Source organism: Gopherus evgoodei, chromosome 2 (genome assembly GCF_007399415.2).
Source record: "Gopherus evgoodei ecotype Sinaloan lineage chromosome 2, rGopEvg1_v1.p, whole genome shotgun sequence".
In the NCBI taxonomy this organism is placed as follows: Eukaryota; Metazoa; Chordata; order Testudines; family Testudinidae; genus Gopherus; species Gopherus evgoodei.
Window position 1 is genome coordinate 162,380,029 of NC_044323.1, and position 27,285 is coordinate 162,407,313.

The 27,285-nt window shown below is 53.8% G+C and overlaps 2 protein-coding genes across 11 annotated transcripts in view; both read right to left on the reverse strand.

Annotated features, from left to right (window-relative positions):
• Positions 1 to 7: 7 nt before the first annotated feature.
• STAR (steroidogenic acute regulatory protein) lies at positions 8 to 13,907 on the reverse strand. 4 transcript variants are annotated; one of them, XM_030552175.1, is made up of 9 exons: positions 13,833 to 13,907; positions 10,872 to 10,959; positions 7,233 to 7,421; positions 5,782 to 5,895; positions 5,270 to 5,397; positions 5,019 to 5,177; positions 4,039 to 4,223; positions 2,370 to 2,463; positions 8 to 2,006 (listed from the first exon to the last, which is right to left on the reverse strand). In XM_030552175.1, the coding sequence occupies exons 3-9, from the start codon at positions 7,294 to 7,296 to the stop codon at positions 1,890 to 1,892; spliced, it is 861 nt and encodes a 286-aa protein (XP_030408035.1). In that variant the 5' UTR covers positions 7,297 to 7,421; positions 10,872 to 10,959; positions 13,833 to 13,907; the 3' UTR covers positions 8 to 1,889. The 4 variants fall into 4 exon arrangements, with proteins under 4 accessions (XP_030408035.1, XP_030408034.1, XP_030408036.1 ...); XM_030552174.1 differs by lacking the exon at positions 13,833 to 13,907 and adding an exon at positions 13,509 to 13,589; XM_030552176.1 differs by lacking the exon at positions 13,833 to 13,907 and having other exon boundaries at positions 10,872 to 11,360.
• Positions 13,908 to 20,080: 6,173 nt separating this feature from the next.
• Positions 20,081 to 27,285, reverse strand: part of LOC115646399 (G protein-coupled receptor kinase 5-like) — a 70,775-nt gene continuing 63,570 nt past the window's right edge. For 6 of the 7 annotated variants that reach the window (XM_030552170.1, XM_030552172.1, XM_030552166.1 and 3 more), the window contains 6 exons: positions 27,048 to 27,256; positions 26,233 to 26,370; positions 25,844 to 25,981; positions 24,959 to 25,090; positions 24,312 to 24,419; positions 20,081 to 22,599 (listed from right to left, as the gene is read on the reverse strand). In XM_030552170.1, the coding sequence (XP_030408030.1) occupies positions 22,555 to 22,599; positions 24,312 to 24,419; positions 24,959 to 25,090; positions 25,844 to 25,981; positions 26,233 to 26,370; positions 27,048 to 27,256 (770 nt within the window). In that variant the 3' untranslated portion in view covers positions 20,081 to 22,554. Of the gene's footprint in view, positions 22,600 to 23,379; positions 24,420 to 24,958; positions 25,091 to 25,843; positions 25,982 to 26,232; positions 26,371 to 27,047; positions 27,257 to 27,285 lie in introns of all 7 variants that reach the window. The other variant, XR_003999006.1, reaches the window with a different exon arrangement.

Below are 27,285 nucleotides of genomic sequence, written 5' to 3' on the forward strand. Positions count from 1 at the left end.
CCTTTGCTGCAGGCATTGTAGGAAACAGTGCAGAATCCTTACCTTAAGGCTATGCGTAGGAGTCAGTGTACACGTCCACTTAGTCCCAAGAACTGGGCAGTGAGTTTAAATGCAGGGGCTATTCACTAGAACTGTGCTCACCTGATGTAAGTTTAGGTTTGACTTGCAGAGACCAACAGCTGTAAGCTACTTTTCAGGTCTTATAGCCCTAAAAGATTTATTTTGTTGTGGGTAGGTGTAGAGCACAAGCTGAGTTATGCCTGAAAGCCTGGCCCCTGGAATTTAATCTTACGTTGTACAGCCTCACCAATTTATCTAAATTAATCAATCTAGTGCCTGTAAAACACTAGACACACACTCCTCCAGAATAAGGTAATCGCAGTGGCTTGTCTCTCAATATATGTTCTGCTACAAGTCTCTCCCCACTCTCAGGTTTCTTACAGATAACACTACTAATAATAGAGAGTAAGGATTTTTATGAAGCTGTTACATTTGCACTCTGTAGTCTAGATAAAGAGAGCCAGTCAAGACTTTTAATCTTTTTCAGCTATATATTTTAAAAGTATCTTACATCACATTGGATTATTTAAACTAAGTCAGTACATTAGGCTACTACAGAATTACATTGCAAATATTTTAGTGTTCTGCATAGCAACAGTCCTATCAGCAGGGCCCAGGAATTGGTTGGTTCTAGGGAAGTCAAGCATTGCTTAAGATTTCCCTAGTGGATAAGGAACCCACACCCCCAAAATCAGCTTGCTTAGAGCTCCATGGTCACTGAGAATAAATATTAAATAGTCCATTATGCATGTCTATACAAGACAAATAAATACCTGCAAACTGACTTTATAAATTAACTTTCTACAGCTGAATTCCACTGAGTGCAAAACTAATGCTGGTGTATTGGGTTCTTAAGTAAAAGTGTAAGCTTACAAAGATGCACTGTCCTACTCTGACTTGATTTCTCATAAGACACTTTATACAGTTAGACACTATCCAGCCTATTAAAAACCAAGACAAGTTACAGAGCCCCCTCTGAAAGGGGGTGTGGGGGGGAATAAGTACATGCTTACTGCCTCAGATACTGTGATCCAGTTGTACCCAACAGACCAGGCTACTTAGTTACATCCTTCGCTGACTGAAAAGAGCAACGACCTAACTTAACATTAGCACATTTAAATGAAACCGGAAGCTAGCTTGGTATAAATTGGCAAATCTCCCTTTGCGCTAACACTTCAATAATAGGATCTGCCCAAGGATGGATTTTTGGATATTGCAAGATGCCTCGAGCTATATATTAAACCTGTAACTCACTTCTGATCTTAAGGCTAAAGAGTGTGTTCCTGTACAGCACATTACTGTAAGTACCTAGGAGGGAGATAGAAAAGAGGAAGCTGAGGGTTAAGCTGGAGCTCTCGCTGAGTGTCCTACTCTTTGCCTTGAAGTCAAGGGCCCTGTTTGACCAGAAGTGGGTTTTGCTGTGAAACTATCTAAAGCTGTTGCAGAGCACACAGCCAGCAACACTGAATCCTACTACATGTAATTACACAGAGCACTAGCCTTTTCAGTCAGTCACTTAAACATATTTTCTGGGGGATTTTGAAGGGGTTGCCTACACCAACAGATCTGATATGTTCAGCCAAGAAGGGAGCCCAGCTGGGTGGTGGTTGGAGGCCTAAGTGCCCATTGTTGAACTCAATGTAGCATTAAAAACCTGAACCCATTCATTTACCCAAAAAAAAAAGCTCCAAAGCATCTCTCAGATAACACACTACACAGGATAATCAGCTCCAAGGCAAAATCTAAACATCAGGTAGGCTTCTGGCTGTTCCTGAAGCTGCAAATGCCACTGAAGGTTAATAGTTCTTTAGGGTGCAGCAGCAACTGCTTCAGCAGCTGACAGCAATTGGAGTGGTGGTGGTAGCCAAACGCTTGCGGAGGTGGTTGGCAAAGTCTACCTGGGTCTGTGAGAGTACTTGGTTGATGATTGTCTTAGGCAGCCAGCCCTGAAAAAGAAGAGAGCAGGAGTGTGTTAAAGTGGAGGTACTTCCTGGACCTAAGGAGTAGGGGGTTGGAGGGAGTCAGTCAATCTTGCACTTCAGGTTGCAATGAGATTGGCAAGTGCGTTTGGATAAAACATGAACCACTCCTTTCTGGTTGGAAAGAGCTGGAATTTCCAGTGAAGATGAAATGGTTTTCACCTGACCCACAGTGGGAATTACTTGAGTCAGGAGAATTTCATTTCAAGTAGTTAAACAACTGCTCATAATTTCTTAAGCTTAGACAATGTTCAGCTACCCCCTTGCTAAGGAGTCTGCCTGAGAGGACTCATTTATACTGTTTGAATGCAGTTCACCATGTGCACTTACCTTTAGGTCAATGCTGAGTAGCCAAGTTAACTTGGTCTGCGAAGGATTTTCAGCCAGTGGACGGAGAACCATACAGGTCGGACCATTCTCAGCTCTGGAGAAGGGCAGGAAGACATTGCATTAGGAAACCAGGGACAATGATTTACCATCCAAATGTGTGTGTGACAGTCAGTTTTAAAGGCAGGAGGGTGGCAATACCTCACCTCTCAGGCCAACAGGTGCAACATACACTATTCTCAGGCTGGAGTTTGGTACAGAGCACCAGAAGATGTTTCTGGGGAAAGGCTGCAGCATGCTCCCAGCAGCCAGAAATTTCCCCTGGCACAGTCACTGCTATCCAGGTAGTGTCTTTGTTCCGATGGGACTTAAATCAGCAGAAGGACTACTGGCTAAGTCTCTCTAGCCCTTGATCCCAATTTTTTTTTTTTAATTCAGGTTAAATAAAGGATTTTGAAGAATAGATCTGCTTAACGGAGGTGTAAAATCAGTATTGCAATGAGTGCATGTGCCAAGCCTGGGTGCTAGGCTGAGAGGGAAGGGACTAGTTGTTACTAGTGAATAGCATGGTGGTAGTAAGCAAGGGGTGTGTGTGTGGGGGGGAGGTGCAGTCCATGCTCCTTCATGGAGTTAGTAGAGTGTAGAAATAAGGGTGCATTTACTAGACACCTGATGGGAGAGGAAGGAGGACGGTACCTGTCAAAAGGGGGGAGGGGAAGTCTAGAGTCCTGCCTATTTTACACATTTGAGTCTTTCTTGGTAATGGGAATGAGATACCAGATCAATTCCCTGCCATGGTGGCACCTCTATTTCTGCTGCTGAAGACTGAAATGCTGTAGGGCTTTGAGCTTAGTAAAGGGACAGCTAGGTGAAATTTAATGGCATGTACTATGCAGGAGGTCAGACTAGATGATCTAAGAGTCTCTTCTGGCTTTAAACTCTACAAAGTGAAGAGCCTCCTGTTCCATGGCATTTAAGGCTAGGAGGTCCCAGGAGATGGTCTATGGTACATAGGAGAGCAGGCTAGAGCACCATCTAGATACCAGTATAGTAGAACCCCCTTTAGGTGGCCTAAGTGGGATTAAGCAGAGAATGGGAAATGCAGGGCTGGCTAGTGGCCATAGGAGAGATGGCCAGCTTTTCACCCTTGAGTCCTGGTTGTTAGGTGAATGCCACGAGCCAGTTAAGGGAGAAATGGGCTATTACAGACTACAGGCTTTCAGTCCCTGGGGAGAAACTGAGGTATGATCACTGCCTGAGCCCCAGCGATGGCAGGGAATTGCTAATGATACAAGGTAACAGCTCAAGCAAACTTGAAGTGTATAAAATAGGCAGGACTCCAAACTTTAACATACTCACCACTGTTACAGCCCTTCTCCCACACCAGGGTGGTAAAAGGAGGCTCTGTGTGTTGTATGTCTGCCAGCTCTGGGAGCTACCATGTGCTAGCTCCACTTGAGCTGTTACTTCCAAATAGCAGCAAGGCCTTGGCCTCTTGGGTTAGCCACCCCCCTACAATCCCACTCGACCCCCAGCTCTGGACTCAGGCAGCTGCAACCACACTGCTGTGTGCACCCAAGCTGGGAATGGCACTTCCCTTTCCTGGCTGTCCAACTACCGCTGCTCTAGCTCAAGGGTTGTAAAGCAAGATAACAGCTGGAGGGCTCCCTACCTTATAAATCCCTTCTGTTCTGGCATCGCGCCGTAGCTTGTGGCCATCCCTGCCAGGACACACGTAGAGCCCCGTCTTCTAGAACACCGCACGCTGACAAAGTCCCGTGGTCCCACCACATTGCCCGGCGTGGCCGCAGCAGTCTCATGAGTGATCACAGTGTCTTTCCCAATCTTCTGGAGAATCTGGACAGTGACAGTTATGCAACGTTAAGCAAACCCAGCATAACGTGGCTGGTTACGCAACCGTTCCATTTACTAGCCCGGGGGTTGTGGTGTCTGTCTCTCAGTTACTGTGTCTGTGACACACTTACCTCTGGGGCTCCCTGTACTAGGAATCTTGCAAGGCATTTAATAAAGTTTTGTACCTTCCTCCCCCCAGCCCCAGACTGCTGTGTCTACCTCATGGGCTGCGTAGTCCCACGACTCTGAGGGAGGCTGTGTTACAGATAGGGAAATGGATTTCAGTATTCAGCAGTAACGTACACGGTACTCTAGGAGCAGGTTGTGCTGTGTGGGAGAATGTTTAACCTAGTGTGAGATATGGCTGTCAGTCAGGCAATAGGCCGGCACTGTTACCACTTCAGTGTATAAACCACACCCACCCACTTGCAGTAGGATTCCATAACCTCCACCTGGAAACACAGGCTGCGGAGATAAAGAAATGGACTTCTGCCATTTGCTGACACCTTGTGGCGATTGCCAAACAAGCTCCATATTAGCTGCAAAGCAGGGCCAAGATAACAGCCGAAGCTTGGAGCTGGCACTCAAAGGCTGGAACGCCCTTCAGCCTAGCTGTATTTACCCCTTTGGGCACATTAGATGTTTCTCTCTAAAATATATAGTAGAAAAACCCTTTATTTTACTGCTTAATCATAAAGGCCCCTCTTCAGCAAACCATGTGCTTAAGTCCTTGGCTGAATTGAGGCCAAAGCAAGCAGTCCTCCCTCTTTGGAGGATGAATGCAGTTGAGTCTCTCACCTTGATTTCCTTGATGGTTGGATTCCAATCTCCCATCTGCTCCATTCTTTCCACCAGCTCATCATATACAGAGTTCAAGGGCTGGTCCACAACCACCTCTAGCCGGAATACCTTCCCAACGTCTGGGAGCATCTTGCTCAGCACTTTGTCCCCATTTCCCTAAAGAAGTCAAAGCCCTGAAGAGTTAGTATTCCCAGTAGGTTCAGTTAAGAAAGGACAAGTTAGAAACCACCATAAGTCAGAAATCCTACCGCTACGGTCTCAGTTTTCCAGCCATCCTGGTCCCCGAGGATGCTGAGCGATTTCTGAAGGGCTTCCTCTCCCTGTTTAATGTAGGACATCTCCACTTCACTGAAGGGCTTCTCCTCCAACCTGGAGCCTGAAAGGGGTTGGAGTAGAGGGTTTTACTGGGGCATTTATGCAGTGCTGTTTGCAGCTCTATCCTCTCAATGAATCACCATTGCATTGCATAGGACAGAATAACTTAGCTGAAGTAAGTAATCTTTCCAGTCCAGCACCAGTGTGGGTGGGCTTAGGAGTGATGCTGGTTTCCTGCTATCTTTCTGTATTTATATTTTGCAGAATAGGCTGTGCATTTCTATATGCATCAACAGGTCTGAGTCTGTATCACAGCTGCAGCTTCTTAAAGGACTTGGGCCCCAGTCCTGCTCCACTGGAGGCAGGTGCAAGACTATCAGGCTTGAATGGTGCAGGATCACCCACTTTGCTTGTCACTGGACATTTGGCAGACTGTGGTACTTACTGAGTAAGGAGCTCCTCCTGCGAACTTGGTTGATCCATTTACTGGGACCAGGGCCAGCAAAGGCGAGTTTATTCAGTTCCTGGCTGATGGCAACAACCGCCTGCCTTCTCAAGCCTTGAAATGAGAGGGTAAGATTGAAATGAAAAGAGCTATGAACTTCACAGTTTACTTTTCATGCTTCACTATTTGTGACCCTGCCTGAAGATAAAGCTGTTCCTGTTCAATTGCCTCCTATCAGGCCCACGCTGATTTTTCTTTTAATTTTATTTACCTTCCATCATCACCGGCTGTGTCAGTACATCTACAGAAACAGGATTTATCATCATCCACACACGGCTGAAGCAGCGGCATGTGTATACAGCCGCCACCTTTGATTTGCTTTGGATTTCTGAAGAGTGGTGCCCTTAAAAAAAATTCATTTAGGCCCTTCCCCAATAGAGTAACAATTGTATTTGGAGACCATACGTGGAGCCTAGGATGTGCAAAACACAGGGAATGGGGACTAGCCACATCCCAGGGGCAGCTTAGAATCCAGCAGTTCACAACATCGGAAAATTCACCTTACACTGGGACTAGAAGCTGTTTTAGAAACTCTGCCTATGCTCCTACTTTTCCAGTTATACAGCATGCTGGGATTGGAGAGCTGTGCACGCCAGTATGTGCAACACCACACCAAGCAGAAGAGAGGCAGACTTCTTCCAAACCTGCAGAATGACTTTTGCCAAAGAAATGGTCTTTGGCATAAACCTGGTGCGATGTGTAATCTAGACCTCAGCCTGGTCCCTAGTCCAGCGGAAACCGAGGCAGCCAGAAGCCAAGAAGAGTCTGTTGGAAGTTTCTCTTTCTCTCCACAGTTTGGAAAAAAGAGGGCAGATTATCCACTCCAATTGCTGGGAATCTAAGTCCTTTTCATGTGAGCTCTTCAAGGCAGGAAGCATGTTTTATCTGTACATAGGTACATTTATGGCATTATAGACAACCTCCCTGGAAACAGACTGTTCTGCATTCAGAAACAGGCATACTCTTCCCCCTGTCGAGCTAGAAAGAGTCTTCTGACAGCAAAAGGGAGAGACAAATAGATTTTAAGGCCAGCTGAGACCACTGGGGACATGGGACAGACTTTTAGCTCCAAGGGAAGGGTGACAATTTACACCAGCTAAGGGTCTGAGCTGCGTAACACACAGCAGAGAATTCCCCCAGTGATCCCTGCTGGCAAGCAGGGCATAAAGCAGGGGTGCCTCTGGTTGCCCAGTGCTTGGGGCAAACAGGGGTCGCAGACAGAGTACCCGTACTAGCAATAAACATCACTGCTAAGGAGCAGGAAATGAGGCACTTTGAATCTGACAGTCAAATCCACAGCAATGGGGCCTTCAAGCCAGCCAGTCCCTCCCCTCCCTAGCCCAGCTCCTGAGGCAGCTGCTGCCCCAGTGACAGCTGCACATCCCCCTCACCGGTCATGTTGCGCAGATGCCTGTAGGAGATCCCGGCGCACAGTTTGAAAGTTGCTGGCAGCATTTTTCCTTTTCTGGTCTCAGCTCAGGCTACCAGCGTCAGAGTCTCCGGGGCTGCCTCTGCTGGACTAGTGTTTCTCTGCTGCAGCTCTCCCCACTCGCAGCCTTAAATACTCCAGCTGAAGGATGCTGGTTAGTCAGCAGAGAGATAAGAAAAGACATCACTTACCCAGGCCTGCTGGGGGCCAAGGCCAAACCCTTTTCATGCATCTGTCATGTGGGCAGCGTTACAAGAGGCAAAGCTGATTAAGGGAACAAGCCTATCCTCCCTTGGCTACATTAACCCTCTGCAGCCAACCAGATGCTCTCTCTCCAGAGCAACGTGAGCACAGTTAGCCGGACCTAGTCCCAAACCAAAGGCTGCCAGCAGGCCAGTGCTTGGAGTTCTTGCTGAACCATAACACCAATTCCCAGGCACGTAGCCCAGCGCCACCCGAATGCAGGTGTCCAGCACACGCTGAGAGCGGCCATCTCCTATGGAGGGATCAGACAGTGCAGTGATAATTAGACATGGTCCCCACGGCTTAGACACTGCCGTTCACCCCAGGCAGGGGTCCTCCCCCCAATGATTGGACAGCCAGGCCCCAGAGAGTGCTGTCCATTGCCCTGGATCAGTGCAGCAGGTTGCAGGGAAGGCACAGGATGGCTCACGGGGTCAGCAAGGGAAGCTGCCTTCACCTAGGACAGGGTTCCCATTTGGAGAGCTGCTCACAGGCACTGGCTGGCTATTGTAGAGGGGCTTAGGAGTGCCAGGCTAAGGTAACTGAATGGAGCACCAGCGCTTTAAGGAACGAATTGCATGGATTTGCAAACAAAGACCTAGTTGTAACAGGCAGGGCTGGTGGACATGTCCTTTAACTTAGAAAACATGATCTTTAAAAAGGAGGGGGTGAGGGGGGTAGAGATGCAGCCTCAGGAAGCCAGCGGAATCACTAGCCTTGGGCAGAGCATTAGGAAAATAGAGACCCTATGTGCTGCTCATCCCCGGGCCAGCCACGTGCACCCCTTACAAGGGGCATATCCCATGATGAGGGCTGTTCTGGCAGGACAGCCGCTGGGGATTCAGTCTGGATGCTGGGCGTGAAAGAATCCAACCCCTGGAGCGTTAGCAGGAGCAGCCCTGGCTGAGGAAAGATGCCACTGGGGGGCTGTATAGGCAGCAGTCCCACCTGTGTGAGCGAGGAGGGGGGAAAGTAGGTTGGAACTATGTCGTAGGGCTACACAGCCATCTCTGAGCATGGGGCCACCCCATTATGTACATCCCTGCACTCTCAGAAGCCCCTCATCCCACCCTCCCCAGTGCCTTGAGTGGTCTTCTGAACTCAGCCGCCCCCAGAGCCTCCTGGAAGTGAACAGAACCATTGGCTTTAGGGGAGGGGAACCCATTGCTCCCTCCATCCCTTAGGTGTGTCACTGACCAAACCTGGCCCTGGGGTGTCAGCATGCCCCCATCTGAAGCTGGTCAGGATGGAAGACAGGAATTTACACAGCCACCTAATACAGCTTCCTTACACAGCGAGTGTTAGGGACAGCGCTCTCCCCCTCCCTCACCCCAGGAGCCTGGGCCCATGCTGGCTAGCTGCTGGAACCTCCAAGCATGTGCTTCGCCTAGCAGAGCAAGGGGCGTTCTCCCGGCACATTGGTGGGGTGGGGAGAGAGGGGGACACAGTCTGCCCCTCGAGACGGAGAAGGCTATCTGGCTCCCAGCTCATCCACTCCCCAGGGCACAGTGCAGGATTCGAACCCTACAGGACATGTACTAACTGAAGCAGTCTTAATGAACAGCAGCAGCATTTGGCTTTAATGTGCCCTTTCGTCCACAGAGCTCAAAGAGAGGTGGTCAGTACCATCATCCTATTTTACATAGGAGGAAAGTGAGGCACACAGGGGGACGTGCTCAATAATCCAATTGCTGGGAGATGAATCACTGACGGTGATTAACCAGGGGAACAGTTTGCCAAGGGATGTGGTGGATTCTCCATTCCTGACCATAGAGATTTGCTCTAGGAATGATTTTGGGGAGGGTCTCCAGCCTGTGTTACACTGGAGGCCTGACTAGTTGATCCCAGCAGTCCCTTCCGGCCTGGAAATCTCTGAATGTACCAGGTGACCTGCCAGGGCAGGGGACAGAGCCCAGGTCTCCCCAGAGGCACTGCTCTGCCGTGCAGTACAGATGCAGTCATTCGAGGCAAGGGGAAGTCCCCCTACACTGAGGTTTTCAAAAAGCCTGTATTCACCGGGCCAATATCTCCTTCAGAGGTTGGATTATCTCCCAGCCGGGTGGGCAAACTGACAGCCAAACGATAACACTCAAGGATGGGATGACATTTCCCAGATGAGTTGCAGCCAGAGAGACAAAGGCTCAGAAGAGCCAGTGAATCACCAGCTGCTTCCTTTGACGTCAGCGTTCGTACCCTTGTGCGGGGAGCCTGACCTTCCACTTGATGTTGCAAGAATGGAGGAGGCACGAAGGCAGCCCCCTCTGCGCCATTAACCCCACAGTCCGGCCTCAAAGCCAACACAGAGGGGCTGGGAGAGGGGGGCAGGGGAGGGGTGTGGCCAGGGCACCGGGCTGGGACTCAGGAAAACAGGGCTCTGTTCCCCAGACCTGCTGGGCAACTCCCCCATTTTCCCTCTGACCCTTTGTCTTGCGAGCTCTTTGAGGCAGGGACTGTCCCCAGTTCTGACCCCGAGCAGCACCCAACATGAGGTTCCAGCCTCTCCGAGCTACCACAGTACAAACAACTGCTACTACTGAGAGCAAGAACAGGTGCGTCATCTGCCAGCAGCCTCCAGTTCCTCGACCTGACACAGCTCGAGCTGCTGGGCCGTAATAGGTTCCAGCTCAGAAGCCTGCAGCTGGCCCAGGCGTGAGCGTAGGCCTCGGGCAAGGGTAAAGTCAGATGCCAGTTCCACAGGTGGGAAACGTTTCTCTCTGGCAGGTCAATTTAAAAACCAAGCCGCTGCTGTGGGACACTGCTCGGGCCGTGGAATGGGCTCAGGGGAGATGGGCAAGCAGGCAGGTGAATTTCAGACACAGCCATGGGGCTATCATGTCACCGATTCACCCACCCCTCCCAGCAGGGTGTGTGACTAGCTATTTTACCTCCACTCCCGTCCTCACCCTGGTTAGCGCATGCACTTCCCCCTCTCTAAATCGTGCTGTGATTGTGTGCCTGAAGGCCACTGCATAGAAACAAACAAACAGCCTTTTCTGTCATGCTAGATAAGAGATATCGAGCATTTAAGTGAGTAATAAAATCAATTAGCTAGAGCTGCCTGGTAGGATTAGGATAAAGTGTTTTAATACAGACAGATAAACTATCAGTCCTGGCTGCAAATTACACAACAGGCAACAACTGAAGCACAGCCTGGAGCTGGCTTTCCTCACAAAACGGGTTGATTACAGGCCCCCGCCATGCTCGGCTCCAATCAAACATCTCTGAGCAAAAAGGTTTGGGGTGAAAAGTGGCTTTTCAAACAATAGGGAGATTTCTGTATGTTTTCCAATCCCCCTCTCCTGCATACAGAGAAAAGGGTCTTTTTCTCTTTCAAAGTATTTGCACAGAAAAGACTCACCATGTTGTGATGCAGCCACAGAGCAGAAAGGTTCCAGGTCTGACAGAGATCTATACGTACAGTGACCAGATAAAGTCAGCAACAGTCCCTGGAAGGAAAAACCAGTATGTAAGAAGATCACATTTCCCTCAGGAAGATTTTTTTCCCCCATTCCAAATATCGAAGACTCACCTCAGACGTATTGCTTGGCTGGTTCTTTGTTTTGTTTAGAGCGGGTAGAAACATGCAGGGGGAAAAGTGCAATTTTTTGGTGAAAATTAAGAATTTTTTCAAATTAAAAAAAGTTTCCAGCCAGCTCTTTTAGTGCCAGCTCTTTGCTGGAATTCACAGCTCAGCTGACAACACAGGCACGGGAGCAAAAGCTGGAATGACGGGATGAATCCCTTGATAAATTGCTCTGTTCTATTCAGTCCCTCTAATACATCTGGCACCTGCCACTGTCAGAAGACAGGACCCGGGGCTAGATGGACCTTTGGTCTGACCCAGTAGGGCCACTCTTATGTTCTCTGCCATTTGCAGGAGTTTGAAAGATTTTCCAACAGAACCAGGATGACAAAGCCCATGCCAGGCGGCTATCTGGCATGGTGGTAGGCACCCACCACCGTGCCAGACACCTCCCAAGCAGCCCTGAGTTCAGCCTGGCAGCCCCTGGCAGGCAGGGCAGCATCGCCCCAGTTGACCTAGGAGGAATGGACACACGCTCTATTCCCAAGCTGGACTAGAGACGGGCACTCGGCTTAGACCAGCTTTCCCAACTCCTCCCCCTACGGGGATCAAGCCCATCCCTGGTGGTGGCCACAACAGAGGCTAGTCTAGCCTGAGAGAAGCTGAACCAGACCCGAGTGCAGCTCTGCATGCTGACCAGCACTGGCTGGCAGCACCCCCTCTCCAGAGTTAGCTTGTAGGTGGACAATGCTGCTACTGACCCTGCCTCAGCTCCTCCCAGAGCAGACAGATCATATTCGGTTACTTTAACTCTGGCAAAAGCCATCCAACACCCAGCTCCAGCTGTACTGGGGAAAGCCAGTGTGTGAGAGCATGCCTCCAGACACAGGGCTGCCCACCACTGCCCCTGGAAATAGATGCCAGTAGAGAACACCCCCACCCCCAGAGCACGGCTCTCTTAGCATGGCTGGTCTATGGTTAGTCGGTTGATAACAGGGTTTGTTTTGCAGCCACACGTTGGTCCCAGTACTGTACTCTGCCCCACCCTGCCACTGGCTGTTGTGCACCTGGACAGCTCTATCTGCAAACCCGAAGGACAGTGCCGTAGGCTCTGTATGGGTGGGACAGCCAGCTGGCCGCCCGCATTGCAGCTGGTAGATAAAAAGAGTCTAAATGCAATTGTTCGCGTCACGTCTTTCACAAGAACCACGTCCCCAGAACTCCAGAGCTGGATGCAGAGCTGCAGATAAACAGCAGCAGAGGGACAGAAAGTCTAGGCACGGCCAGGAGAACAGCAGTGTTTGCAGGGGACAGTCTCTCCATGTGCACAGGCACAGGGAGCAGACCACTGTGCCAATGGATAATGAGGAACCATCACAGATAGGGGAACCCTGAACCCTTCAAGCTCCATCTTCCCCAGAGGTGGTAGTCGGACTAGGTAGCCCAGAGCCCCTGTGGTTGTGCAGCCTATATTTATCCACACAAAGCAGTCGCTCCTGAAGGCAAGGCCTCGGTCCAAGGACATGTTTTGAAAAGTGTCCAAAACCAAACCCAACCCCAAGAGCTCAGGATAGAGCCACCTCTGCAGTTCCTGGTCCCAGACATTAGTGTCAGTTGTAAGACCAGAAGGGATGATGGGCTGGCCCCACATGTGACATGCCGGAGAGTGCCTGCAGCAGAGGGATTGCGAGACAGAGATGCTGTCTGAATGGGACAGGCCGTCTCACTGCACCAACAGCCACCGATTTAAAATCCATGCTCTCGCCTCCCAATGCAGAGTGCGCCTGGGTCTCGGAGGGGCACGGTTCGGATTCCCGGAGCCTGAGGCTTCAGCCAGACCTTCCGGGTAGAGCAGTTGAGTCCTGGGAAGCTGACCATAGCGACAGGTTCCATTTTACAAAAAGCAGCTCCAGTGTGAACAATCCCACCTTGGCGCTCCGGAGACCCTTGCTGCAGCGTGACCCGCTCGGCAAGGTTCTTTGTTTCTCCCAAGACTCTCTCGGGACGGGCAATTACAGCTGGAGGGGTTAAATGTGCTGGCTGGCTTCTCACACAAAGGCAGACTAGCCCTAGATTCTGGGGCAAAGTGCCATAGCCTGACTGGCAGGCGCTGGCAGAAATGCCACCCTAGAGACTAATTCAGAGCCAGGATGGAAAAGGCTGCCTGCAGCACAGCACCAAGCTGCCAGGTTTGTCTGGAGCCAGGATGTCAGGCTCTGAATCGGGAGAGCCTGGGGAAGGACAAGGGGCACCGATGTTAGAGGCCTGCACGCTCCTGGGCAGGGAAAAAGGAGTGACCCAGGACAGGTTATTCACTCAGTATCATAACAATGCCTGGCTCTGACACGGCTTTCTCCTCACACCCCCTCACACGGATGGGAGAGCTCAGTGACTTGCCCAGGATCACACAGGAAACCTGTGGCAGAGAAGGATCAATAGACCTGGGTTACTGTAGGAGCAGTAATCACTTACCCCTTCTATTAGCCATCGGGACCAAGAGGGGAGAGTGGGTTCTCCTAAAACTGAGCCGAGACCCTACAGGACTGAAGTAATCAAGGGTTTCAATCAGCTCCTGACAGCAGACACACTGGTAAAGGCAGGATGCGAACTGGCAAAGTGCAGAGGATCCAGCATTGGCCCCATGGAGCAGAGCAGGGGCTCACATGCTCGGCTCACAGCTGCTGGGGGACGCTTGAAACCCAGACCGAGCCCACCCTCACACAGAGCCGAGGGTTCTTTGGCTCATTTGGTTTCCAGAGCAACAGGAACGGAGGAGATTTTCCCTGCTCTACTCACCATTTGCAGGGAGCCTCTGAGCAGCCGGACCTTGGAGAGAGGGAGACGCGGGAGGCAGGGCTGGCTGGCCAGAAGGTACTTATGGCTGGAAGCACCAGATGCTCAACTGCGGCACCAGAGAGGGAGAGGTAGGTGCTGGTGCCTAGAGCGGTCACACCGCCGTTGGGTCTAGGGGATGCAGCTGGTTTCCTCGGGACTCGCTCGGGGATGGGCAGGCGGACACCCAGTCTGGCTGTTATGCAGGGAAGGGGAGGCTGACATTTTCGTTACCAGGATTGTCTAGCGGAGGCTGGCCGTTTGCTTTTGGCATGGAAAGTCTGAGATGTGCAAGTCGGGCCCCAGGCTCCCAGCATGAAAGGCTCAGAAAGGACTGTCTGGAACAGACTATTTCCCATCTCCCCTCCGGCCATAGCAGTCAGCATGACTTTGCTTGCAGGCTCTGAGCTCTTTGGGGCCAGGCCGGTCTTTACTTCATATCTGCCCCAGGCCAGCATGATGGTGCCCAGCCTGGTGACCTCTACATGCTACTGCACAGAGAGATGAAACCGCAGCAGCAATGTCCCAGAGGTTCCTGGCCTTCTCTCCTGCAGCTGGGAGCAGGAAGCTCAACAAGCTGCTGGGGTTGAGAAAAGGCCCATTTCCTATTAGAGACACTTACAAGTCTCTCATTAACCTTGCTGACATCCCCTTTCCCACCCATCCCAGGCCCAGCTGCGCCCCAGGGCAGGGGCATGTGCAGGAGTCAAAACCAACAGCTTTTGGAGGGGCATGCTCTGTGCCCCCACCGGGGCCCACAGAGCTGGTCACTAGCACTCTGGCTGTTTCCAAAGGAAGCCTCTCCACCCCCAAGCATTTTAAAATGCAGCTCACCCTCTGTCCTCACCACAGTGATGGACAATAGGGTCCCAGCAGGGCATTGGGATCAAGCTGGAGCACTGCATGCTGCGACCTGTAGTCTCCATAGGGCAGATGCAAGACTTTGCCCTGTTACACGGTATGTAGGCGCTCCAGTCGTGGACCTCCTGTGCCAAGCGCTGTACGAACAACAAAGAACCAGTCCCTGCCCCAAAGAGCTCACAGTTTGGGCTGGTCCAAACAGGGTGGATATGGCAACACATAGAAGTTAAGGGGGTTGTTCCAATCAGAAGAACACCCGCCTTTCACTGCACACTTCAAATAGTTGGTTTTGGACAATTTTGCCTTGGAAACTTTTCAAAATGAAATACCCTATTTTTTCTGTCTAAAAGAAACAAAAAACGTTTCAAAACGTTTCTTTTCATGGGAGATTTCATTCACGTTGATACTGTTTTGCAAAAACAATTGGTTTACTTGAAACTGCATTTTCTGGCTGAAAACGCGACATATTTTCAGCTAGCCTCATTTAGAATCTTGCCTCTTAGACACAGGCCTCAAAAACGTATTTCAATAGTGTGTTCTGTGCCCTCAGCCATTACTAAACACAGATCATAAACAGCACCCCCTGCTGTCCAGACACTGACAACACCAGCAAAGATTAGGCCCTTCTCTTAGAGAAGGACGTGCTGTCTAGCTGCCCATGGGGGTCTGCAGCCCATGGGCAGCCCTGATTTAAGGGCTCTATACTTTGGTTCCCAAGTGAGCCCGGTGTCTGCAATCTATATCCCCTCCACACCCACAGCACACAATCCTCATGCACTTTGGGCTTCTGTGACTAATCTCACTGCTCAGCAGCCAGCAATGGCCCCGCAGGGAAAGACGCCTGGCACCCAAACAAAACCCAGGTACCCCACGGCAAAGCTCTGCCGCAGCCCGTACTGCTCCTGGAGCTCAGGTGGCAAGCAGCCATCTCAGGGAAATACGGGGCACCCTTCCCCAGGAACGGAGGGCCCAGCAGGGGCAGGGGGGGAGGTTGAATCCAGACAGATAGGGCTGCAAACACAGGCTCTCTTATACAGGGTGGAGGAAGGAATTTGGAAACAATGGGTCCCTGATTCCCATGTACACTGAGGCCACCTCACCCCACTCTCACCCTGGCAAGGGGCGGAGACAATCTTCTCCCATGTTAAAGCCCCTTTCCCATGCCAGAGGGGCTGTGGTGAGCCTGCGAACCAGGCCTGGCACCTCTGAGCTTCCCAGGGCAGGGAAGGCAACTCAAGCCTGTAATCCCCACGCCCCATGCTGGGATGGTGGTGGAGGGATCCCAGCCCCGGCTCCCTCCCAAGGCAGATATATCAAGCATCCAGGGCCTTTTGCCATGCGTGCAGCCCTCGAATCCCAAGGTCCTGCCTGCTCCGCACACACCGAGGATCATGGGTCACTTCCCAAGGAGTCAGGGCTCCCCAGGGTCCTTGGCCAAGCTGTCCTTTCCTCAGCCGGCTGCGCAGCATTCGCTTTGGACATCTGGCTGCTACCTCCACGCTGGCTGCATGTCTAGAGGGCTCTTGCAGGAGATCCATTGAGAGAACGGGATCCTGGGCAGGGCTGGCTCCTCTCAGCTCAGCCTGGCACGGTGCAACCAGCCCATGCTCTCAGACTCGGAGGTAGGGCCAGGCTAGTCACGGGGAGCCCAGAGTTGCTGCATTCTCTCTTTGCAGGTGCCTGGAAGTCCCTGCCCATGAGACCATGCTACCAACCAGACAGTGTTGAGAAGATGCCAGAATCCATTCCCCTAGGAAAGGCCTGGGTTACCATGAACCACACAGAGGGGCTGGGGAGCGGTCCCCAGCCCAATGAGAACACAACGTGGTCTCCTTTGGCCCCGGAGCCGTTCCCGTGGGAGTTCCACACCATCATTGTGGTGGCTATCTTCTGCTGTGTGTGCCTGCTGCACTTATCCGCCTTCCTGTACACCATCTGCTTCCAAATCCAGGGCCACTCCAGGCCAGCCCCTCGCCTTGCCAGCCCTGGTGTCTATGAGGAGAACGAGATTGCCACCTTTCAGCCATCCCCTTCCGCCACCGACACGCCAGCCAGGGCCAACCGTTCCTGAGAGCAGCAAGAGGGTGAAGCCAAGACACCTCCGAGGCCAGCACTGCGGCTGGTGTAAGTCAGGGAAGCTGCTGATTTCAATGGAGCAAAACCCATTTGCATCCGCGAGGGATCCAGCCTGAGTGGTTCACCGGCTGGAGCACATGGTTTAAGGGCCCAGCCACTGTTTGCACCAGTGTGACACAGAGGGGGTTAAATTGTGACATCTAGCAGCCTACTGTGTCTTTGCTAGGGGACTGCAGCACCAGTCCTGGACACCGATGGCTGGTGACGCCGAAAGCTGGCAGCCCCAGACAGGCCAGCCCCGAGGGAGCTCTCCCCAGGCCCAGCGAGGTCTCAGCACGGCATAATGGGCCGAGATCATTCAGCAGCCCGAACAGGGAGACTGTTCCGCCTGCCCCCCACCCTGTACCTGGTAACTGTTGGGGGCCCCCCTCCATAGGAGGCAGCACAAAAGCTGTGTCACCCCACAGACAGCATGGGGTGGAGTGGGCAGTCTGTGAAATCCCAGGGGAAAGCCATCCTGCATCCTTTGGGGAGCGAGTGCTGTTTAGCCTGTGGGCACAGTGCAGGGCCCAGCCAGTACAGGACATGGCTCCTGGGGCTGGCATCAGGCCTTTTCCCTGGAGAGCCCCAGTGCACAACACTCCCCTCCATGAACACGGCACATGTGGTGAGGAAGATGGGTTTGTGCATGGGGCACTGGGAGAGGACTCCAGAGACCCAGGGTCAGGTCCCAGCTCTGCCACATGCTGCCTGGGTTACTCTCTAGGCCCCTTCCAGCAGCTGTGGATGGGAAGAAGGACCCTCCCTCGGTCTGGCTTGGCTGCTCAGGCTGTGAGCTCTTGTGCAAGGACGGTCCTTGTTACATATAGCACCAAGGGGTCTTGAGTACCTCCAAAATGTAGCTTGTAGGATGCAAACCCTGCACACCCACTCCCTGCGGCAGCCTCCATCCCAGACCCAGCTGCAAGTACAGGAAGCTTTTTAAGTTGCAGTCACTACAGTGTTTTACCTTGTTCTCCAGGAGCTGGGGATCGAGTCTTCTCTCACACAAGCAGCTCTCTCTTCCCCTGGGCTCCAGGCAGGGGCTTTTAGCCAGAGGGCAAAGGCAGGCAGCCTGCAGGAAAAGCCCTCTTGCAAGGGGCCTGGGAGCTTCCCCTTCCCACAGGAGCAAACAGAAGAGACCAGTCCTCTCTGCCCCAGGGCCCCATTGGTGGCACCTGTGGGAGGAGGCTGGTGCTAATTGATCGTTAGGGGGAAGGCAGGAACTTGCAGATGTGAGAGGTTTTAGCAGACAGAGCTTTGGCTTCAGTCTGAAACCTGTGCCAGGCTCTGATACAGGTTGAGCCATGGACTAGCTCTCTGCAGGCCTGCCCCACCCACTCACCAAGGGTGGTCGGGGGCTTGGGCACTGCCATCTGGTTTCCTTCCCCACACAGGCGCTGCCTGGGAGCCATGTGGTACTGGTGCATAGGGCAAGAGCGCCTGGAAGGAGCAGACAGCTCCCAAGGGTGGGACAGCAAGGACCGGCCACCAGCCTATGCTGCAGCACAAAGCGGGGAGCTGCCAATGGCCCTGCAGCTGGGGAGGGGTGTGGAGATGCTAGAATCCAGCTCCCCTACCCCTCCAGGCAGCTGGGCCCCTTTGTCAGCTCCCCCTCCCCACCAGAGCCTGCCACTGCCAGGAACAGACCTGCTGCCCCACGCAGCACCCCATCAGCCTGCTCCCATGGCAAGGGTGGAAACACTCCCTGGGGACGCTTCCCTCGACTCCGCAGGCTGCAGGACTGGCCCCAGGGGGATGTAGGCAAGGGGTCTGCACTACAGGGCACTTTCCTTTCCCTGGCTGGGCAAGTGAGAAGAGTAACCCTCTATCTGCGCTTGCCAACAAGGGGGGAACGGCACAGTGCTCGAGGATGTCCCAGCTGGCCTGCCATGGCTGCAATGGGCACTGCTACCAAGGAGGGTGCTTGCCCTGCCGTTGCTGGTGCTGCTCCTGTCCAGTCAAGGGGGGACCTGTCTTCAGCGTGGTCAGTTTGGGGGCCTCAAGAGCTGGGGGCAGTAGCACCAGTTCTGCAGAGGGCAACTGGCTATCGAGCTAGCCCACCGCAGAGAGCATCGGCAGAGCAAGGGGGTGAAAGGGCCAGAGAACCCAAGCCTGGTGCCTTGTTTCCCGCAGACCCAGTTGGGCTACAGCAGCAGCCCCTGTGCATTGCAGACACCTGGGTCCCCTGGCATGGGCCATGTTCACCAGAGCCCGTCTCCCTGCCAGGGTCCACCCCTGCTCTCCCAAGGCCTCGGGCCAGACTCTGAGGAGATCCTGGCTTGCGGCGTGCACCCCCCACATTGGGTGCTGAGCTGAAAATCTGACCCTGAGCGCACAGCCCTGCACTGCTTCCCTCTAGGGCCACCCAGTGACCAAGACAGCTCCCTGCAGCTCAGGGGTCTGTGACAATTCATTGAAAAAACAAAGCGTAAAGCTGAGACGGTTATTTCAACGACCATTTTATCTCTAATGGGCTACAGGGGATGCACTCAGGAACCGCAGGAAGGATGAAGAGGCTCAGGGCTTATGGGACTGATCTTACTTGGTGGGGAGTGATAGGTTTCTAGGGCACATAGGGCCTGGCAGAAAACCAACGGCTTCTGCTTCTAGAGCGACAGCATGGGCCGGTGCTTAGAGCACAGCAGCGGATTTGGTCACTGTGTCCCCAAGACACCTTAAGGAACATTCCCGCTCTGTGCCTCAGTTTCCCCACATCCATGAGATAGATGATGGCACATACCTCTGTTAAATGCTTTGGGAGCCATTAAGGAGTGTTATCACTGAAGAAAAACATCCCTAGGAAGGAGTGCTCCCATTATTCAGAAGATTCTCATGTGTTGGTTAGCTCAGCACTAGGTTGGAAGCCTGCAGTTTCCCTTCCATGGAGTAGCACAGGACAGCCAGCTGGAGAGGTGCAGCTGCTGCAGGTTATGGCCTCAATCCTGCAATTGTACCTGCCTGGGCTGGCCCCAGCACTCACATGGGGCCCGAAGAGTCCAGCTGCATGGGATCTGGTTGCAGGACCCGGCCGTGTCTTTGCACTCCCTATGGAATGGCTTTGACAACTCTGCGTGGCAGATCAGTGAAATGGAACGTATCACATGCACACACAGCGCTCATGTTTCTAAGAGAAGGTGTGTATATTGTTACTGTGGAGGGCAGGAAAACCAAAAATACCTGTATATCCGGAATTTACAAGGGCACACTCCAAAAAACAAAAATGACCATGCATGTAATTTCAGTGCTTTACAAAATGGAAGAGGAAAAAAAAGAAAACCAACCTAAAATATAGTCCTGTAATTAAATTACAAATTAGAAAGTTGTAAAAGCTTACTACAAAAATACAGCGGAGTAAGAGGGCTTCTCCTCGACTGGGGAAAAGTGACATCCACTTCTTCCTCTGAGAGGTTGGGTTTGTTTTGCTTTAAATTCCCCATAAAAATATCCCTGAAACATAGATGTGTACAAGTCACCACATGGCTTGCTTTGCTGCTTTTAGCTTTAAAACGTACATCCAGGCACTCACCATATAAGGATTTACACATGTTTACAAATATACAAAAACCAAACTGAATACTCCAGAACCAGGAATTTACAGTGTAAAAAACCAGTCCAAAGCCCATGGATGCTGAGAGAAAGGAAAATACAAAAATACAGGTGTCTTTTTGCAAGGGGGAAGCTCAGTCTTGTTTGGAATCCCCAGAGCATCCCGCTGGAGAAACTGGCATGAGACAGCACCCTATCCTTGCATAGAAACAGACACTGTCCATGTGGCGCACAGTCTCTTTCTGGACAAGCTCAGTGGGTCACAGAGCATCTTTCAGCAAAAGGTAGTTCTCAGTCTGCTTAACAAACACACTCATTTTCTCTCTCACACCCCCCGTTTTCAATGGTATCAGAAGACATTTTCCCCTCCGATGAGATGGAGCAGGAGACAATCATATTCAAGAAACTTTCTCTGCCCAGCCCCCCACATAGAATTGTAAGTTCTTCAAAAACCAAGCAGAGTTTATTTCAGGATTTCTGCTGAGGCTCCAGGGATAAGAGGCGTGGCATCTGAAACAATCTTTCTTGGTTCATTTACACCAAAGCCATCAGTTTGTATTTTTCAGCGGGACAGTCTTGTCATCTAGGCCCAAGAGCTACTTTTTCCTAAATGAAGTGTTTCACAGAATTTAACAATTGGATCAACCTGAAAGTGTGAATGAACACCACCTAGTCTGGTTTTAAACCTCCTCCTGCAGTGTTTGCAACTCGCTCTCTGCAACCTTGGGCTGGTTCTGGAGAACTAGGAAGTGAAACCCACTGACACCAACCTGCCTAATTTCTTCCTCCAAGCTGAGCAAAATGCATGAAGGGAACAAGAACACAACTTTTTGCAACCACTTTCTGTTTCAGTTACTGTTGGTAACATGAGTGCAGCGGGATCAGTGTTTTTTTTAATTTGGGTTGAGGCTGTCAAGCAGTCTAGAGGATTTAGACACATCTTCCATTGATGCATCTAAATCTCCTGCAACATTGCACTGTTTTCCCCCGACCTGTTTGTGCTTCTAGCCAAGCAGGTTGCCAAGACCAGGGCAAAGCAAGGTCCATGCCAATCCAGCCAAGACAATGGCTGGGACACAGACACTTCCAGAGACCAAATTTAGACCCCAACTGCTCAGCTCCAGCAGTGCTCCCAGGGGGTAGCCTCCCCCATGCGCCATCACCCAACATTTCACCAGCACTGTCTTTTCCTTACTTTACAACCCAGCATGACCCCCAGAGCACTGACAGCCCTGTCTGCACTGGCAAAGATGGGACCCACCAGTCACCAGTGCCGCAGCCTCACTGGCGAGAGCTGTCATGCAGGCCAGGCTCAAAGCTGAGTGAGAGACGGTCCCCAGCACAGCCTGCACTGCAGCTGCCACCAGCAGGAACTCAGCTCCCAGTTCCACCAGCGCAAACCGAACTGGGGAGGTGAAGATTCTTCCCACACAACCACCAAGCAATCAGGAGTCCAGCCAGGCTGGAACCCATCACCCCACTGTGCTCCCAGAGATTCCCACTCCCCAGAGGAGACATGCTCACGCTAGAAGTAATTTGAATGCGGGACCTGCTGAGGTCATCACAGGCATGGCTCATGCTCCAGCTGAGAGAGGGGAGGGGCATAAGGCCATAATACCCTTTCTTACCACAGGGGGCGGGTGTCAGTCAGACAGAAATGGCTAATCTTTGGGCCACCGCTCACAAGGTTTGCTCTGGTCAGGCCTAGAAGACCATGGCAGGGGCCAGCTTTACCTGCTGCTCTAGGCATGAAGAGAAGGGGAGCTCGAGTGGGACTGCACAGCACAGCCTGCCTTTAACCTTGGTTCCCCCCATCAGAGAACCCCTTCCTTGGGACATGAGTCCCCTGCGGCAGATTGTCCCCATGGAGCGTCTTGTTTGGATTCCGATGAGCCGAGTGGCCGGGAAGAACGCGCAGCTTCCTCGAGAGCCAGCGGCTGGGGCTGGAAGAGCCGGCTACGTGCCCCACCGGACCCCATGGCCCACTCTGCCATCGAGCTCCCCGAGGAGCGGTGAGGCTGGAGAACAGAAGGGGGTTTGTGCATTGGACTTGGAATCGGGCGAAACCACAAAGTGCAGCGAGTCTGCCGCTCTTGGCCTGGCAGATCTGGTATGGCTCAGGAGTCTTATTGCCACCCCCAGCTCCTGGGACAACACAGCCTCAGGGGCCAGTCTCGAGAGAGGAGTCCCTTTGGCAACTACTGACCTGGGGGGGTGAGAGGAAGGAATTGTTTCACATAAAGAGGAATTGAAAGGTGTTTCCCCTGCCGCAACTCATGACGTCACTAGCATCAGGCAGAGCTGGGAGCTTCCTTCCCGACCCAGCCCTAGGGGGTCGGGACACCAGCCACTGGGCCAAGAGAGAGGGTCTTTACTCTGCCCTCACAGGGGAGCAAAGAGGCACCCAGGGCTGTATAAGACATCGGAGTCACGCCGAAGTCTGAGCGAATGCAGTGTGTGCACTCAGCAGCTCAGCTTGGGGGTGGTTCCTTGGAAATCTCTTCCCTCCCCTGCTCAGAGACCGAGTTTGGTTATTGCTCCCTTCACCAATTCTCTCCAACAAGGGGGAGTGGGTGCAACTGACTGATGGCCTTCGTGACCCCAAATTAAAGGACCCCTGGGTCCTACCCCACTCAGACAGAGTCTCCTTGCTCCCCTGGCCTGGGCTCCCCCAACCCTGCTCGTACCCTTCAATCCTGACCCACAGCCCTTCTGCTATCCCAGCCCTGGGACCCCCCAGGTCAGAGCTTCACTGGCGCCCCTCAATCCTGACCCAAAGCCCCCCCACTATCCCATCCCTGGGACCCTCCAGCTCAGAGCTTCACTGGTGCCCCTCAATCCTGACCCACAAGCCCCCTGCTATCCCAGCTCTGGGACTCCCCCAGCCCAGAGCTCCACTGGTGCCTCTCAATCCCAACCCACACACCCCTATCCCAGCCCTGGGACCCCCCAGCCCAGAGCTCTACTGGTGCCCCTCAATCCTGACCTGCATCCCCACCAGAGGGGAGCAGCAAGGTGGAGAGTTCAGTCACACGATCTCCACCTTCAGTTCAGACAATTTTGCCCTTCTTTAGCAAACCATAACTCCGGATTCCTCTGCGCTGGCAGGACATGGCTGGCTGAGCCCCTCTATCGGTGCTCTTGGCGGGGGCGGGGCGGTGCTAGAACAGGAAAGATCCTGCCTGGACTGAAAGGGGCCAAGCAGCTACAAAACACACTGCACACTTGTCCCCTGGTCTCTGCAGGCAGCTGGCTATGGCTGGCCCCTGTTCAGCCTGAGCAGCTAGGGGCTCCCATCTGGGCTGTGAGCCCCACTTCTCCTCTCTCCCAAACCCTGCAGACAGGGGAGACACACAAGCAGGGAGCACCCTTCTCCTGACCGATGCAGGGTCGGCACAACGCCGACAGTACCTCCCAGGGCAGGGTTCGCAGCAGGAACCGCGGGGCAGAGTGGGAGGCCACCCCACTGAGCACGGCAAGGAAACTATTGGTGCCAATGAACGCCAATTCCACCCTCTCTCGCGCGTGCAGAGCGATCCAGGCTCCCTTGTGCAGTCTGTGTTTGGCATGTGGCTGTGCCAGCACGATGCGCCTCCGGGAGCAGGACTGAGCCAGCTCTGGAGGCGGTACCCAGAGGCAAGCGGATGGAATGAGGTGCAGCGAGAGTATCTGGCACGCGGTCCTGCGGGGGGGTGGGGCTGCATCTTCCCACCCAGCCTCCATGAGTGACTCAGCCCAGCAGGGCAGGGTGATGGAACAGCCCCTTCACCCCAGCTCTGGCTCCAACAGCCTCAGCTTCACATCCACGGTAACCCTGAGAAGGCAAGGATGGCAGCTCCACGAGCGAGCTCCGGGCCTGCCTGTGCTGGCTCTAACGGAGCAGGGTCTCCATGGTAGAAGGGAGGGTCAGGAAGGCACCTGTGCCATGGCCCGGCCTTGGCAGACGGAGTTGGCCGTGGGAGGATGTGAGTTCACGCCCGCAGTGAGGTTGGAGTGTGTGTTGGTGCTGATGGTGTAGTCAGCTGGCTGTGGGGGAGACAGATGGGGACAGCACATCAGACAGGGGCTCAGTCACTCCCGCCTGCAAGCTGCAGGCTCCCCCACTATAGACCTGGCCAGGAAGGCAAGGGACAGAGAAAGTGCTACTGGAGAGACACCTGGCAGAGAGACCCACCCAAGGAGTGAGGTCTCAGGGCTGGCCACGCGCCCGAGCCCTTCATGCTAACAGCACAGAAACCAGGCAGGGCCGGTGTGGGCCAAAGGCATCCACACAGCCAATGCAGGGTGTTACTGGGCCAGTCTCAGCCATGAGATGCCTTCTGCCAGAGCCTGGGCAGCTGACCCCAGGCTGGTCTGAAGGGGTGTTCGCTTCCCCTGCGCCGGAGCGTGTCAGAGCGAGCCAGCCTTGGCTGTAAGTGCTGGCTGAAGGCAGGCGTGGAACTGGGCAGTCTCTAGCACCTGCTGAAGAGCATGTGGGGTGGGGGGGGGGAACTCCAGCATGGCCAGGGTCCCAGACAGGGGCAAACATCTCAGGGAACATGGGCAGGACAGACAACAGGCCTTACGTGCCGCCGGAAGAGCCGCTGAAGCAGGCTGCGCTTGGGCGGCTCGGGGAGCTGCTTCCAGTCCAGATCTGGGGAGCGCATCCCATTTGGTCCAAACACATTCAGGTCTTTAAAGCACTCGGTCTCTATCATCTGGGGAGAGGCACACAGGGGAAAGCTCAGCAGGAGGCACCCGGGGCCATAGGGAGCCCAGAGATGGGACTGTCTCCCAGGCAATCAGAAGCAGGCTCCCTGGGGAGGACACTCTCCCTGCGTCTCTGAGAGCAGGGGGCTGGCCAGGGCGGATGCATTGGGGTGCCAGCACACTGGCGCTACCATCCCTGGGAGCCAGCAAGAGAAGGGACAGCCCCATGCCCTGGGGCTAGGGCAGGATCGGGCTCTTCTTTGTATTCCTCAGTTTAAGCCATGGGGCTTCTGCCCCTCCTTCTGGGGCAACTCCCTCCTGCTGAGTCACCCTGGGCTCCATTCCCACGCACCCTCCTCAGGGCTTGCAGCTGCAGGGCAGAGGCCTGCATCCCAGCTGCCCCAGGCTCTGCCCCAGCATGGTTTCTGGTGGGATGGGGCAGAGGTCCTCCCAGACCCTGCCGCGGGGCCCAGCTGCCCAAGAGGGAAGCCCACCACCTATCCTGCCTGAGAGGAGTTTGCACACCCTGGCATGCCCCACAGCCCTGGCACGGAGGCAGAGGGCTCAGTCATCAGGGCACCAGTCTTCCTCTGGGAAAAGCAGACAGGCCAGAGCCCCCCGACCAGTGACATGGACTCAGCCTCCCTCCTTGCCAGCTGCTGTGTCAGAGGCGTGGGGGGCACTATCTGTAGGCACACACAATGAGTTGAGGGAGGAGTTCAGCCGTTATGGCTGCAGAGTCCCCGTCCCCCTCCCCTTACCTCATTCTGCCAGGGGATGGAGACGCTGCCCGTGGCGAATTTGGCATAGAAATCACTGTCCGTTTGGTCCAGGTTGACGCCCTTGACGGTGGAGAACTGCTCGATGTCCAGCACGTCCTTGCAGTACACGGCACGAGGCTGCAGGGCCCACGGAGAGGCTCAGTGGGGGGCAGGGGATTGATCATCCTCAGCATGCTCCAAGGCCCACTCCCCTGGTACTAGTGGCCACTGGGCTGGGGAGGCAGCCCCCTCACACCCAATATGCACCCACTGGAGCATCAGCCCCTCGCCACTGACTCAGCACTGACTCGTGGTCCTCCCCGCTAGTGCTTGGCCTGTGTCATGTTGCCCGCCCTTCCGCCCCCACCCTGCCTCTCCCAGGCTCTTACATCTGGCACAAACGATGGCTTTATGACCCCGGCCTCCAGGCGCTTGAAGTTGATGGTCCTGAAGAACGGATGCTGCTTCACCTGGGTGGCCCCATCCTCCCCGCAGCCCAGTCGCTGCTTCGGGTCCTTGGTCAGGAGCTGGGGACATAGGGACCAAGGCCCAGTGGTCACATGGGGGGGGGTGACACGGACTGAATGCAGTGCAGAGGGCTAGAAAGAGCGGGCAGGCTCTGCCCCCACAGCTGGGTGCACAGGAAAGCACTGGGGATGGCACCCGGCCTGGCAGAGAGCTGGGGAGGATAGTGGCAGCCCCAGACCCCAATGAGCCCAGAGCCCCATTGTGCCAGGCACTGTCCCCCATGAGATGGTCCCTGCCTGGTGAGCTCACTTTGCACTGACAAGAGACTCATCACCCTTCATTCACAGAGGGGCTGGGGCTGTGGCCACATGTTGAACGCAGCAGCAACGTCCTCCCACAGCTGTAGCCAACCCCCTCCCGGTCGAGGGAAGAATTCGACCTAGAGCTGTTTATCCTGGGGGGTGAGTCAGCAGAGCCGTGGGATTTCCTCTCAGTGCTTCCCCTGTTCCCCAGAGCTGGAAGCTGGGTAGTGTCTGCAGCTGAGAGCAGCAGCCGGCTCTAGACTGTGGGCCTGTGGGGTCAGGGAGGAATCACATACCCACAAACCTGGCCCTGCCAGCAGGGCCCCCAGTGGAGCAGGCCTGGGCACCCCTGCTGCAGGGCACCGGCCCCCGCTGCGGACAGACAGGCCTTACGGGATGAGCACAGGGCACGGTGGCTCCAGCTGCCAACTCACCATCTTGCAGATGGCCTTGGTGTCCTCGGTGAACTTGTCAGAATATAGCTCCTGCTCCTCCTGCACCCGCTTCTCCACCTCCTCCCGCTTCACCCTCTCCTTGCGGGCACGGAACGGCGACTGCCCCTCAATCATCTCGTAGATCAGGCAGCCCAGCCCCCACCAGTCTGGGCTGAAGGTGTAGCGCTCGTTGTTAATCACCTCTGGAGCTGGCAGGGCAAGAGCAGGGGCAGCCCTC

Coding starts and splice junctions, on each gene's coding strand:
- STAR (XM_030552175.1), bottom strand. CDS start 7,296: ATGCTGCCAGCAACTTTCAAACTGTGCGCCGGGATCTCCTACAGGCAT. Junction 5,178..5,269: donor GGAAAACTGAGACCGTAGCG/GTAGGATTTCTG, acceptor TGACTTCTTTAG/GGAAATGGGGACAAAGTGCT. Junction 4,224..5,018: donor CAACCATCAAGGAAATCAAG/GTGAGAGACTCA, acceptor GTCACTGTCCAG/ATTCTCCAGAAGATTGGGAA.